A 15549-nucleotide genomic window follows, 5' to 3' on the forward strand; every position below is an offset into this window, starting at 1 on the left:
TTTGATGGCTAGCAGAATTTCTGGGATTTGTCTCTGTTCAAACACAAACCTGCCTCCACTCTAGAGTTAAATGTAGATGAGCCTCCAGGCTATATGGCTGTATAACTATCAAATCATCATAATGAAGACCTATTCAGAAAAACTATATGATTATAGTACTTAATGATTTTATGAAACTATAATAAAGAGTATAGTATACAATACAGTATAAAATATTTTTGTCTTATGTTTCAGTTATTCTAGCATGAAATGAACACATTTAATAAACCATTAAACACTAGGCAATTACAATTGCAAAGTCTTTGCATACTAACCCATACAGAGCCACATCTAATCTGCATAATTTTGTGATGGTTTTTATAAAAAATAGATAATAATATGAGATCTAAACATTTCTTTTTAACATTTTTCTTAGTGAATCTATGACTTTTTTATTTCTTAGACTATAGATAATTGGATTTAACAAAGGAATTATGACAGTGTAAAATAGAGAGTCCATCATATCCTGATCATGTGATTGCGCAGATCCTGGGTGCACATACATGAATAGAAGAGGGCCATAGTATAAAGAAACAGATAAGAGATGGGCTCCACAGGTGGAAAAGGCTTTTTTTATGCCTTGCAGAGACTTCTTTTTTAAGATCATAAAAAGAATAAGTGTATAAGAAACCAGAACAATCAGAATGGTAAATACCTGTATTGACCCAGAGAAAATAAAAATCATCAGAATATTAATTGAAGGATCAGTACAGGAAATCTTAAACAATGGCATGATGTCACAGTAAAAATGATATATTATGTTAGAATTACAAAAGGTTAATCTAAGTAAAAAACCTATATGAACTACAGAATGAATAAATCCACTTGTAAATGATGAAACTAACAGCCAGATGCAAAGTCTATAGGTCATAATTACCGGATAAAGTAATGGTTTGCATATGGCTACATAGCGATCATATGCCATTGTTGCCAAGAGAAAACATTCTGTGGTGGCACCAAATGCAAAGGAAAACAATTGTGTCACACATTCAGAGAGAGTTATCATCTTACTCTTGGCTAGGAAGTTGACCAGCATCTTTGGGGTCACTGTAGATGATATCCAAGCATCCACAAAGGCTAAACTCCCAAGGAGAAAGTACATGGGAATGTGAAGGTGGGGGTCATTGTAGATGAGAGCAGTTAGTCCAAGGTTTCCCACAATAGTGATGATGTATATCACCAAGAACATCAGAAACAGAGGGATTTGCCACTCTGGTTGATACGTGATTCCTGTGAGAACAAATTTTGTCAACATTGTTGCATTCTTAGTATCCATATTGTTACTGGATGACCCCTGAAATGAAATGCCATAAATGTAAAAAGAACATTCACTAAGATTGTATTAAAAGAAAACTGGAAGAAAGTAGTTGAAATAAAGCCATACATAACCAGAATGCATTTAATTTTATTTACTGCTATTACTATAATATATGAAAAGTAATTTGGGGAATTGAGGTAATGGAAAATGAAGTGATTTCAGTTCAAAAAATGTACAGGAATTAACAGATTTAGAAACAAGGAGTTCCAGGCTCTGAGCTGTAAGCACAGAGCCCGACATGGGGCTTGAACCCACGAACCATAAGATCATGACCTGAGCTGAAGTCGGATACTCAGTTGACTGAGCCAACCAGGGACCCCAAGGAAAAACATTCTAAACATGATTACTAAATTCATGGGGATACCTGAGTTTCTATGTCTGAAACATGGTTGAGGGTGTAGGGAAAAGAAGTTTGAGTTATGATGAAATTAATTAAATTCCATGTGGAAGTCCTTGTCAAACTTTATTCCTCAGACAATAGGGATATTTTTAATTTTTAAATTAAATATTCTGTAATGTAAAAAATATGCTGCAGGGAGGGGAAACTAGAGTCAGGAATACTAATTAGGAAGCTCTTACTGTTGTTATTCAGTGACTCTTAAACCAGATTACACATCAGAATTTTCTGAGGAACTTCTTGTACAAAATACAGATTGTGAGGTATTACTCATTGTATTGACTTGGTGGGTAAAGAATGAAGTCTGTTAATCTGCATGTAAAAAAATCCCTTCTAGTTGATTCAAGTGTAGGTAAAGTTCTTAGTTTATGTGTAATGTAATACTGGCAATGATGAGGAGGACAAAGAGATAAAAATAAATTAGAATGTAGTCCCTAGGACTCAGTGACATACTAGATGTGAAGGAGAGAGTAGACACGTGATGACCAGGTAGATGGTCATTAAACTTGAGTTTGAACAATTCAGTTGGCCTGTTTGTGGAGAAAGAGCCCTCTGAATATCCATACTTAGTAGTATGAGTCTACTAAAGCTTAATAGAAACAATTGTTTGGGTGTCATTTGGGTAGCTGAAGGCATACTTACAGATGACCTATCCACTGAAGAGTAGATAAGGTAAAAAGAAGGACATGGAAAGAAACTTGAGAAATATATTAAAGAGGTTATAAAGTAGATACACATCACTTTCAGGTAGCTAAAAACTGAGGCTCTTTACCACATGAGTCTTGGTATCAGTCAAACACTACCACTATAGAAGTCAAAAGAGCCAGAAACTTAGTTTCCCATCCTCATAATACCTAGCTCAGGACTTGATCTAAGTTTGAATAGTTAGACTCACCCACTGACTTTCTCTAGAAATTCTGCTGGTTTTACTTGGAGTACTTTTTTCTATAAGTTTTTTCAGCAGAATAAAATTGAGCCAAACTCTGGAACCTAGTACAGAAGACATAAATAACCAATAACCAATGCCAAAATTCCAGTTGTTAAGTATATTTTTATATAGAATGGATTCCCTTAAGTGAAATCTAAAATCATTAGATAAGTGAACATTCTCAAATTTAATTTGTGTTGTGTACCTTTTAAGCATAAAGTAGGAAGAGCAGTGGAGGGGCATTTTCTATAAATCTCCTGCTATATATATATTTTTAAATACTCAATGAAATTGTCAGGAGTGGGAGAAAGTTTAGAGGAGTTAATATGTATATGACTTACCTTAAAACTTAAATCACAGAATGTGATGCAAAGAATAGATCATTTAATCAGGATAAACAGAAACATTTTCTTATGTAGTAAACATGACCTGATATTGAAATTCAGTTGAAATTATTTAACATTCTAGTTCACCAAAAATTTTAAAGTCATTATATTTATATTAGAAAGTCAATAAATTATGTTAAGATAAAAATTCCAGTTTTACAAGTATTTTGCTTATCCAGATTTAGTCACAAAAATAAATATACAGATAGCTAAGAGTTTTACATTTTTTTGTCTGCCATTTTGGCATCTGGTAAATTAATGTAAAATTATTATATATTGGGGTGCCTGGGTGGCTCAGTCAGTTGGGCGTCCAACTTCAGCTCGGGTCATGATCTCACAGTCTATGGGTTTGATCCCCGTATGGGGCTCTGTGCTGACAGCTCAGAACCTGGAGCCTGCTTTGGAATCTGTGTCTCCCTCTCTCTCTGCCCCTCTCCCACTTGTGCTCTGTCTCTCTCTGTCTCTCAAAAATAAATAAATGTAAAAATTTTTTAAAAATTATTCAGTATTTTGAATTTTTATATAAAGAATAATGAATGTTATAGAATTCATTTCTCTCTTACCCACATCCTTTAAGAAATGGCAGATGCTTTCTAAAGTAGAAAAAAATATGGTAGCACTGGAATGACAAAACATAGGTAGGAACACTGATTCATTTAAGAGACTTCAATTACCAAGTTCAGGAAAATGTTGTTTATATTAATTTGCCTTGAGTACAAGAGTCAACCAATTGTAGGGCTGTGTGCTTTTGCCAGAAGAGAAAGGAGTGAAGAACTAAAATTCCCTTAGTAGCAACCAAGGATTCCCTTTAGGACAAAGTTAAACTATTCTTCTGGGGGCATTGTAGATTTGAATTTGGATGAGAAGTCCAGGTGTCCCATAGGGCATTACAGACTCCGAAATCATAAACATCAAGTCATTGTATACAGTTCTAATTTTAACAGTTGAAATTACACTTTATGCTACTGTTTTCTACCACAGATGACACTTATGACAGGTTTATGCAAACTTCAATTTCTCTATAAATTTGGATGTTAAGAGTGCTTTGATTAGTATAGTCTTCATACATGATTTTAATAAGGCTAAAGTTCTGGATTCCCTTCAAGAGTTAACTCCAAACAAAATTGTCCTCATGCAAAATACAGCTGAGATTCCAGACCTACATATAACTTCCCACTTTAATGTGAAAATACATGAGAAATCTTACTAGGGAAAGGTCAAAGAGCAAAAGGAGAATGAAACAAAGGACCACAGTGGGATATGGCATATATCAGTACTTTTCAGACTGTAATACAGTTGAATCGTGTTTGTGTGTGTGTGTGTGTGTGTGTGTGTGTGTGTGTGTGTGTGTGTTCTGAAAATGCAGATTTTCCCTCAGTAGGTCAGGAGTGAGGCCAAGAGTCTTCATGTCTGAAAATGTGATGCCTCTGGACATGGCTTTCCATCATTGGAGGGTCTAGATGATCTCAGAGCTAGAAAATTGAAGAAACAAAAAAAATAGATTTGCAGTGCTGAGTAAAATGGTTCTATCAAAGCGTTATCTGTGGACTTACAGAATTCCTTATCGACTGTCGTGATATTCCATGCCCATTGCTTCTAATTAAGCAACTGACTTCATAGCAAATACAGTGTGGCAATGTCCCCCTGATAATAAATTACCTCATCTTACTATTTTCCCCACCATCCTGATACAGGTAGCTTGCTAGAATGATGGGATCATCTTTTGAAAGTCAGTTACTGCACCACCTAGATGGCATTACATGCATAGTTCAGCAAGACTCTCCAGAAGCCTGTATATTTTCTGAATCAATGTCAAATACATAGTATAGTCCCATAGCTAAAATTCACGAGTCCAGGAATCGCATAGTGAAAATTGGAATGGTACCACTCGCTATTACCACTAACAACACACTAGCATAATTTTTGCAAGTCTTCTTATGCCTTTATGCTCTGCTAATATAAATGTCTTAGAGCCAGAGGAAGGAATGCTTCCACTAACACAGGCAACAATGATTCTGTTCAGCAAGAAGTTAAGACTGGCACTGGGCCACTTTGTGTTCCCCCTTCTTCTGAATCATCATGTAAAGAAGGGAGTTACTCTGCTGTCTGCTGAGACCACTGAGAAATTGGACTACTTTTCCACAGTGAAGATGAGGACAAGGAGGTTGTTCTTTGGTAGTGCCATTCCCTGTAATTAAGGCCAATGGAAAACTCCAACAAACAAATCCAGGTGGCATTTCTAATAGCCAGACACTTAAGGAGTAAAGATAAAGAAGTTTAATCAATGAGTTGTTTGCTATAGAATAAGGGATTGTGGAATGGATAGTGGAAGAGATAATTGTGAACACCAGCTATGACTACATGACTAGTTACAGAAATGAGAAGTGTAATTGCCGTAAATATTTACTTCTCAGAATATATCTGTGTAAGTGTGTCCGTGCATGTTTACATACCAACATCTTTGTCTATTTATATCTGTGTACATGTATATATAACAAACATTTTTGCTTTCTTTTCACTCGTATTCTCTTATCCTATAAAATAAAATGAATTTATATCATGGTAATTAATTATTGTTAATTTGACATCATAGTGTTTAAGTTACCAGATATCAAAGAAAAGAGTAAGCATCACTCAAGGATTTTAACTCATTTTCTAGAGAAGGGGTTAGTGCATTTTCAGTTTTATGCAGCATAGTTAAATTATGTTAGGTGGGATTATGACTTTGCTATTGTCCTTACTTGGAGTTTAAGTATGGTTTAAGAAATTGTGTGTGGGTGCCAGGTTGACAGTGGGTGGACTTGTGACACAGTTTGTTGTATGTGCCAACATGACCAGTCCACAGGATGTCTAGATAACTGATTAAATATTATTTCTAGTTTATGCATGAGTGTGTCCAGAAGAGATTGGTATCACATCAGTGGACTGAGTAAAGTTGATGGCACTCCCTGATGCTGGTGGGCATCATGTGATCCATTGTGGGGCTGAATGGAACAGAAAGGCAGAGGAAAGTTGAATTCACTCTGCCCAACTGGGTGATCTGTGATATTTACCTCCATTCTCAGTACTTCAGACTTGATGTAATCTATATTATCCATAGGTTCTTCTATTCTCACATTTTAGAACTAGAGCATTGTCTTTCCTGGCTCTCAGCCTTGCAGACAGAAAATCATGGGACTTCTCAGATTTCATATTCATGTGATCCACTATCTTATAATAAAGTCTTCAGATATTGATAAGATATACGTACCTTATTGGTTCTGTACTCTGGACAACCCTGAGTAATACCAATAATAACTATACACTTCATGAACTTTTTTCTTTATTTTGCAAAATAGAGGTAAATATGATGCAACTGTTAACCGTTGTCCTCAAATAAGTCTGACTTAGAAGGTACCTTCTCAGAAGAGATATTGCATTATTACATCATGACTATTATTTTGTATATAAAATGTCATTGAGAAGGATGGTTCAAAACTTAACCAGCTTGACAATTACATTCTCTATTAAACCGGTATCCCTGGAATTAACCTCATTGACATGAGGCAATGGGCTTTTAATTGCCTGTCATCACTGTCAATTATGTTTTCAAGAAAAAGTTATAAAGTTATCCACAATACTTCATCCTTTGGAACAAATGCCCCATTGAAACCTGTATCCAGCTGCCTAAATATGGGAGGAAGGTACAAAACTGAGAATGGAATTCTGTACATGTTTGCATAGTGCCATTTAAGTAAGGAACAGAGGATGTGTCTCTATTTTCCAGCTCCAACATCTTTATTTTTAAAAATTTACTTCACTTAATTATTTGAAAGAATACTTATCTAGTGTGGTCCAACTCACAGCATAAACTTCCTGAAGAAGAAACTCTATTAATGGGACCCATCAAACTTTGTTCCCATAAGCCCTCAACTTATTCTGAAGCCACTAAAGACTGCAAACACTATTTTGACAGAGAAACAACAATAAAAAGAAAGTCTAGACTAGAAAGTTGTTCACACATACATAATATATTTCTTACCAAGATTCTACCCTAACTAGTCCACAACTCAGATTGAGAAATACTGTTCTAGATTTGATTGGTGTTTGTTTTTACCTACGTAAACATTGATTCTTTGAGCACAGTCTAGGAGAATATTGTCAGTGACATTATTAGCTAGGTATTATAAAATGATGAGAAAAAATTTATAAACACGTACAAGAGTGAGAATCTATGAATTCTTTAAATTAATATGTTCCTAATAAAGGGTATTTATATTATATTATATTATATTATATTATATTATATTATATTATATTATATTATATTAATTATTATATTATTATTATTTTATTATTATTTTCAAAGTGTAGTTTAATCCATATTCAGGAGTGGTCCAGACAACTGGATTAACTTAGCATTGTGCTATCATCTTTTACCTCTAAATATTCATTAAATAATACATAATGTAACTTCATAGTTTACTTTTTAAAACTTTGCAGAACATCTTGTCTAAAATGTGAGCTTTGCAGAGATGTGTATTTTAGGTCTTTCCCAACATGACACTGAAATGAGAAAAATGATGTACAAAAATAAAAAAAAAAGTGTGTAACAGAAATGAGAATGGGAACACATAATGGTTTCAGAATGGGAACAGGAGATTTTAGGGAATTTCTGGAGGGGATAAAGTAGTTGGAAGTTTAATGAAAGACACATCAGAGCAGGGGACTGTGTAGATGAAACATGTATGAGAGAAGGCTGCACAGGAAGTCTGAGTTTCTGAGACCCCCAAAGCTTGTCTGCACATACCCAACCTAAAGTAGGACCAGACAGTGTATATTCCACACTCATATACTCACGGATTGATGCCAACGTTTTCATTCAAAGAAAAGCTCAGGAATGGAAACAAATCCTTATGATTACAGAAGAAACACACACCAGTTGTTGATATTACCAATATACCAGTCTTTGAATTGTAACATTGTATGAGTGAGCAAAAACTTATATAATTTATAGAAATATCAGAATGATGAGAATATTATAAAGCAGCAAAAAATAACAGAGAAGGAGTTTATTTGACAGAGGATATGGTGGATCCAAAACTTGTCTCCTCCCTTGAACACAGCTAGATAGTTATCAAATCATTCTGAACACCCAAGAATTCAATTGTAGATCTGAGAGAACAAAAATTGTAAGTCTAGAATTAGAAAAGTGACCACTTTTGGAAGTTCAGAGAGTTGACTTGAGGGAGATAGGACTATGGATACAGCCGTGGGGAGGGAGGCTGCTTACTGAGGGCTACTGCAAAGTAGTATAAACAGCAGAGTACAAAATCTGAATTTTTAGAAGGGGGATGTGCCTGGCTTAAACATGCTTAGGTGGCAAAGTAGGGTGGAGTCCCAGGACTGACAGCATGGTCTGAGGATCCCGTGGGTCACAAGAAGAATGGATGGTGCCAACATGCTACACGGTTCCCAAGCATAGGAGCAGGGACTCCTACTGAGGAAGCAAGCTGGGGTGCTGGCATTCTTCTCTGTTGCACTGTAAACTTCCAACTGCTGTGGGGTTGTGTGACCAACTACTTTGCACAGGCTGGAAAATGGTACAAGTGTGGTGAGACTCTACTCAAGAGGAATAGCACAGGTCTGCACTTGAGGAGTCCCTTCAATTTGGAGTTTTGAAGCTCAGTCAAGTGCATGAGAAAAAAAGCTCAGACACAGGCAGAGTGAACACAGGGTTCTGATGAAAACCAAGGACACAAGAGGGATGATTGATTGCTCTTCTTTGAGGTTCCTAGAAGACTGGGGCGTGTACACTTTAAGCTCTGAAAGTCTTAGAGGTTGCAATCTCTGATGATCTCATGAGAGAAGGAGGCTCCAAAAACTCTAAAGATAGAGAAAGTCTTCCCCAGTTTTTCAGCGATCTGGTGTAGTTTGTATTGTGTGGAAACTATAATTTCTCAGAAAGATTAAAGGAACCAACCTGGCATGTCAGCCGGACAAGGAATTCAAGTGCTTTCTCTTCATCTTAACACTGCTTTTCTTTCTGTTGGTGTTGTTCTGGGGCAGGCTTTCCTCACATGTTATCCCTAGGTGCTCGGAGCCTTGTGAAATGGGGAAATAACTCCTTCCTCACAGGGCTGTGGGGAAGACAATTAAAGGAGATAATGTGTGGCAAGGGTTAATTCTTTCTGTTCAGATAAGGTGTGTCATTTCTGTCTCCTGGGACCCTGACTGGTACAGTGAAGTAAATATTGTTGGGGTATCACACTGCAGCTCGGTCCTCGGACAATTCTGGGACCCGTGCGAGGTTTCCCAGATGGAGAACGGATTCTGCTGAGAGGAGATTGAAGCTGAGACAGCAGACGAGGGTATGGACCATGTCTTTTTCCTCTGGCTGCTTTGGAGATTTAATCTTTTTCAGTGGATTTGAGCAATTTAATGATGATGTCTCTGCAGATTTCTCGCCGTGCCCTGCACGAAGTGCACGTGCATGATGGTCTTTGAGCCCCATACTCTGGCCCATGCTTTGTGTCTGAATTAAAGATTTAAAGGAGACAAAAATCAACAGGAAGATAGAATTCCTTTGTTCACATGAGAAAACGGAGAACACGACACGAGCGAAGGCATGAAGACTGGAAATTGGAGGGTGCTCATAGGAGGACAGCATATTAGGGCCAGGACACTCTCTCCCTGGGGCTGGCCCTGGGAAACCCACTTCCAGAGCACGAGAGAGAGAAACAAACCAGGTGTTTCAGAAATTGTTTTATGTGATTTGTTAATAAAAGAATTTATTAATTCTTTATTAATAAAGAGGAAAAACCCTTTCCTGATTTCTGGCATCATAGGTTCATTTTGCCTGCTTTGGGACTCTATGTCCCATGTGGAATCACATGGCAGATAATCCTGTGTGTCCGGCTTCTTCCATGCAACATCAGGTGAGCAATCTATGCCGCCCATTTGGGGGAGGACCAAAGCTGGCTGTTGGAGGTGATGAACTGGCTTAGCCTGACTTTGTAGAGTGGAGGCAAAAAAACTGATTTAATGAGCCTGATCCAATGATACAACACCTGGGCCAAACAGCCATCGACTAGAACATCGTGTTTCACCATGAGCTGTTTACCTGGTGAGTTCACAAATTAGAGGACGAAATAAAAGGATTTGAAAAACAACCTTACTGCAGCCAAAGGAAGAAGCGCTGTGGGTGTTCTGATCACCCAAGTCAACTATCTCTCCTTCCCTGTACCCTGGCGAGATGGGAGGGACCAGATCTGGGTGAAGGTCTGGGTGCGGGGAGAGAGAGATGGAGGGAGGGAGGGAGAGATGCTGGAGCCAGGAACACCGGTGTCATAAGGGAGTCAGGGTGGAAGGAGCAGTGGACGATTCTCTCAATAGATGCTGAAAAAGCATTTGGCAAAATACAGCATCAATCCTTAATAAAAGCCCTCAACAAAGTAGGTTTAGAGAGAACATACCTCAGCATCACAAAGGTCATTTAAGAAAGATCCACAGCTAATATCATCCTCAATGGGGAAAAACTGAGAGCCTTTCCCATACGGTCAGGAAAAAGGCAAGGATGTCCACTCTCACCATTACTATTTAACATAGTATTGGAAGTCCTAGCCTCAGCTATCAGAGAACAAAAAGAAAGAAAAAACATCCAAATCAGCAAGGAAGAATTCAGACTTTCACTGTTTGCAAATGACATGATATTCTATGTAAAAAATTCAGAAGACTCCACGAAACAATTTCTAGAACTATTACATGAATTCATCAAAGTCGCAGAATGTAAAATAAACATGCAGAAATCTGTTGCATTTCTATACACCAGTAGTGAAGCGGCAGAAAAAGAATCAAAGAATCAGTCCCATTTGGCAATTGTACCAAAAATAGTAAAACCCCTAGGAATAAAACTAAAGCGATAAAAGATATATACTCTGAAAACTATAGAAAACTTATGAAAGGAATTGAAGAGGACACAAGAAGTCGAAAAACATTCCATACTCATGGATTGGAAGAACAAATACTGTTAATATGTCTATACTACCCAAAGCATCTACACATGTAATGCATTCCTTATCAAAATACCACCAGCATTTTTCACAGAACTAGAAAAAACAATCCAAAAATTTGTATGAAACCACAAAAGACCCCACATAGCCAAAGCAATTCTGAAAAAGAACAACAGAATTGGAGGCATCATGATTCCAGATTTCAAGCTATATTACAAAGCTATTGTCATCATGACAATATGGCACTGACACAGAAATAGACAGATAGATCAATGGAACAGAAAACAAAACCTAGAAATGGACCCACTACTATATAGTGAACTAATCTTTGACAAAACGGGAAAGAATAGCCAATGGACAAAAGACAGTCTCTTAAACAAATGCTGTTGGGAAAACTGGACAGCAACATGCAGAAGTATGAAACTGGACCATTTTCTTACACCATACACAAAAAATAAATTCCAAATGGATGAAAGACCTAACTGTGAAACAGGAAACCACCAAATCCTAGAGGAGGACATAGGCAGCAACCCCTTTGACTTTGTCTATAGCAACTTACTAGACTCGTTGCTGAAGGCAAGGGAAACAAAAGCATAAATGAACTATTGGGACTAAGATAAAAACCCTTAGCAGAGCAAAAGAAACAATTAACAAAACTAAAAGACAGGGTATGGAATGGGAAAAGATATTTCCAAATAACTTACCTGATAAAGGGTTAGTATCCAAAATCTGTAAAGAACTTATCAAACTCAACACCCCAAAAACAAATGACCAAATTAAAAAATGAGTGGAAGACATGAATAGTCATTTTCTCCCTGAAGATATCCAGATGGCTAAGAGACACATGAAAAGATGCTGAACATCACTTATCATTAGGGAAATACAAACCAAAACCATAATGAGATACCACCTCACATCTGTCAGAATGGTTAAAATTAACAATGCAAAAAACAACAGGTGTTGGTGAGGATGCAGAGAAAGGGGGACTCTCTTGCACTGTTGATGGGAATGCAAAGTGGTGCAGCCAGTCTGGAGAACAGTATGGAGACTCCTCAAAAAGTTAAAAATAGAAGTATCCGATGACTCAGGAATTGTACTGGTAGGTATTTACCCAAAGGATACAAAAATACAGGTTCAAAAGGGTACATGCACCATGATGTGCAGCATTATCAACAATAACCAAACTATGGAGAGTCCAAATGTCCATTAACTGATGAATGGATAAAGAAGTATATATATATGTATACACACGCACACGCACACACGCGCAAATGTCCATTAACTGATGAGTGGATAAAGAAGTATATATATATATATATATATATACACACACACACACACACACACACACACGCACACGCACACGTGCACACACACACACACACACACACTTACACACACAATGGAATATTACTTGGCCATCAAGTAGAATGAAATCTTGCCATTTGCAATGATGTGTATGAGCTAGAATGTATTATGCTAAAGGAAGTAAGCCAATGACAGAAAGACAAATACCATATGACTTCACTCATATGTGGATTTTAATGAACAAAACAGATGAACATATGGAAAGGGTGTAAAAAAGAAGAGAGGTAGAGACTTAATGATAGAGAACAAACTGAGGGTTTATGGAGGACGGTGGGGGGGGTGAATGGGCTAGATGGGTGATAGGTATTAAAGAGGACACTTTTTGTGATGAGCGGTGGGCATTGCATGTAAGTGATGAATCACTGAATTCTACTCCTGAAACCAATATTGCACTCTATGTTAACTAAAATTTATATAAAAAGTAAAAAAAAATTAACAAACTACAGACCTATGCAATAACATGGATTTTCAGAGAAAATCAGTGTCTAGACTCTAATGTATTCAGTCCCTTTCCTGGCCCTTGAGGGTATCCCTAAGGGAGGAAAAAATAGAAGACAGATGACTTGGTCTAATCTTGTGACCTGCACCTCCAGAAATACATAGTAATATTTGTTTTTTTTTTTTTTTAACGTTTATTTATTTTTGGGACAGAGAGAGACAGAGCATGAACGGGGGAGGGGCAGAGAGAGAGGGAGACACAGAATCGGAAACAGGCTCCAGGCTCTGAGCCATCAGCCCAGAGCCTGACGCGGGGCTCGAACTCCCGGACCGCGAGATTGTGACCTGGCTGAAGTCGGAGGCTCAACCGACTGCGCCACCCAGGCGCCCCAGTAATATTTGTTTTAAATACTCATGTGTTTTGTATCTTTAAACAAACATCTAATTAAAGGGCTTTTTTCTGGTATTGTGCCATATAAGAATAATTTGCTTTAGGTGTATGATACTTGTGATTGTCTTGAAAGGAACAGGAAGGTGAGCTGGCCTGCAGCAGACACCCCAGACCCAGTAATCTCTTGGGGTTCATTACAGGATTGAAAATGAGTGATGCACTCTCACTTCATTTGAAGTGTTTGTGCTGACGGATTCATTTCAAATGTATATATATTTCCTAAGTACTTATTTAGGACCTCATGTATGTAAGCCACTGTGCTAACACTGCAAAAGATTGGAAGAGTACTAGGACTATTGAATTATGATCTAAAAAAATTTATGGGTCAAAAATAAGTACTAATAAAGGCCATTTGTGACCCCCAAAATAAATACAGTGTTTCAAACGAGTGAGCATTTCTACCCTTTTCAAGGTAATTAGGAAATGCATCATAAAAATCTTTGAAGAAAGGGCACCATTTCAATTGTAATGAAGATGGGTGCACTTGGGGAAGCATTCTTTGTGGAGAGACCATATAAACAAAACCGTGTACCTGAGAAGGTGTTCACAGGCTTTCAGTAACTCATTTTGGTGATAACACTGAGTCTATAAGAATTGTGGAGGAAGAGAATGCAGAGATAAATCAAGATTTTCTTGGATGGACCTTAAATAATGCCATGGTGAGATACTGCAGGGATATATACACACACACACACATACACACACATACACATACACACACATTTAAGATGTTTATTTTTACACTTGATCTTAGCCAAAAGGCCGAGAAGTGATTAAGATGTTTATTTTTATTCCCACCTGAGGTCATTAATGTTAGGTCATATATAACTGCTAAAATTTTTGAATGCTGATCAACACATAGCAAATATGTAATCTGAACAAGAAAGATAGATTTACATGTGTTTACATATCATGTAATATATACATATAAAGAAGAAATAAACATGGATATGTGTATAGAGAGTTCGCTTCTTTTGAAATTCATATTCTGTATTTATTTATTTAATGTTTATTTATTTTTTAATATGAAATTTATTATCAAATTGGTTTCCATACAACACCCAATGCTTATCCCAACAAGTGCCCTCCTCAATACCCATCACCCAACCTCCCCTCCCTCCCACCCCCCATCAAACCTCAGTTTGTTCTCAGTTTTTAAGTTCTTATGTTTTGGCTCCCTCCCTCTCTAACCTTGTTTTTTTTTCCTTCCCCTCCCCCATGGTCTTCTGTTAAGTTTCTCAGGATCCACATAAGAGTGAAACCATATGGTATCTGTCTTTCTCTGTATGACTTATTTCACTTAGCATAACACTCTCCAGTTCCATCCACATTACTACAAAAGGCCGTATTTCATTCTTTCTCATTGCCACGTAGTATTCCATTGTGTATATAAACCACAATTTATTTATTCATTCATCAGTTGATGGACATTCAGGCTCTTTCCATAATTTGGCTATTGTTGAAAGTGCTGCTATAAACATTGGGGTACAAGTGCCCCTATGCATCAGCATTCCTGTATCCCTTGGGTAAATTCCTAGCAGTGCTATTGCTGGGTCATAGGATAGGTCTATTTTTAATTTTCTGAGGAACCTCCACACTGTTTTCCAGAGTGGCTGCACCAATTTGCATTCCCACCAACAGAGCAAGAGGGTTCCCATTTCTCCACATCCTCTCCAGCATCTATAGTCTCCTGATTTGTTCATTTTAGCTACTCTGACTGGCGTGAGGTGGTATCTGAGTGTGGTTTTGATGCGTATTTCCCTGATGAGGAATGACATTGAGCATCTTTTCATGTGCCTGTTGGCCATCTGGATGTCTTCTTTAGAGAAGTGTCTATTCATGTTTTCTGTCCATTTCTTCGCTGGATTATTTGTTTTTCAGGTGTGGAGTTTGGTGAATTCTTTATAGATTTTGGATACTAGCCCTTTGTCCGATATGTCATTTGCATATATCTTTTCCCATTCCATTGGTTGCCTTTTAGTTTTGTTGGTTGTTTCCTTTGCTGTGCAGACGCTTTTTATCTTCATAAGGTCCCAGTTGTTCATTTTTGCTTTTAATTCCCTTGCCTTTGGGGATGTGTCGAGTAAGAGATTGCTACGGCTGAGGTCAGAGAGGTCTTTTCCTGCTTTCTCCTCTAGGGTTTTGATGGTTTCCTGTCTCACATTCAGGTCCTTTATCCATTTTTTGTTAATTTTTGTGAATGGTGTAAGAAAGTGGTCTAGTTTCATTCTTC

At 37.4% G+C, this 15549-nt stretch overlaps 1 protein-coding gene and 1 non-coding gene across 2 annotated transcripts; one reads left to right on the plus strand and one right to left on the minus strand.

The window, feature by feature from the left end:
- Nucleotides 1-385: 385 nt before the first annotated feature.
- LOC112849605 (olfactory receptor 5H2-like) lies at nt 386-1315 on the minus strand. Its single transcript, XM_025913287.1, has one exon. It carries the CDS (start codon nt 1313-1315, stop codon nt 386-388), a length of 930 nt encoding a protein of 309 aa, XP_025769072.1.
- Nucleotides 1316-10032: 8717 nt separating this feature from the next.
- On the plus strand, nt 10033-10104 carry LOC112850594 (small nucleolar RNA SNORD57). Its single transcript, XR_003222700.1, has one exon. It is a non-coding gene; the product is annotated as a small nucleolar RNA SNORD57 (small nucleolar RNA).
- Nucleotides 10105-15549: the final 5445 nt, after the last annotated feature.

This window comes from Puma concolor, chromosome C2, assembly GCF_028749965.1.
Source record: "Puma concolor isolate L17-30 chromosome C2, mPumCon1.1.hap2, whole genome shotgun sequence".
NCBI lineage: Eukaryota > Metazoa > Chordata > Mammalia > Carnivora > Felidae > Puma > Puma concolor.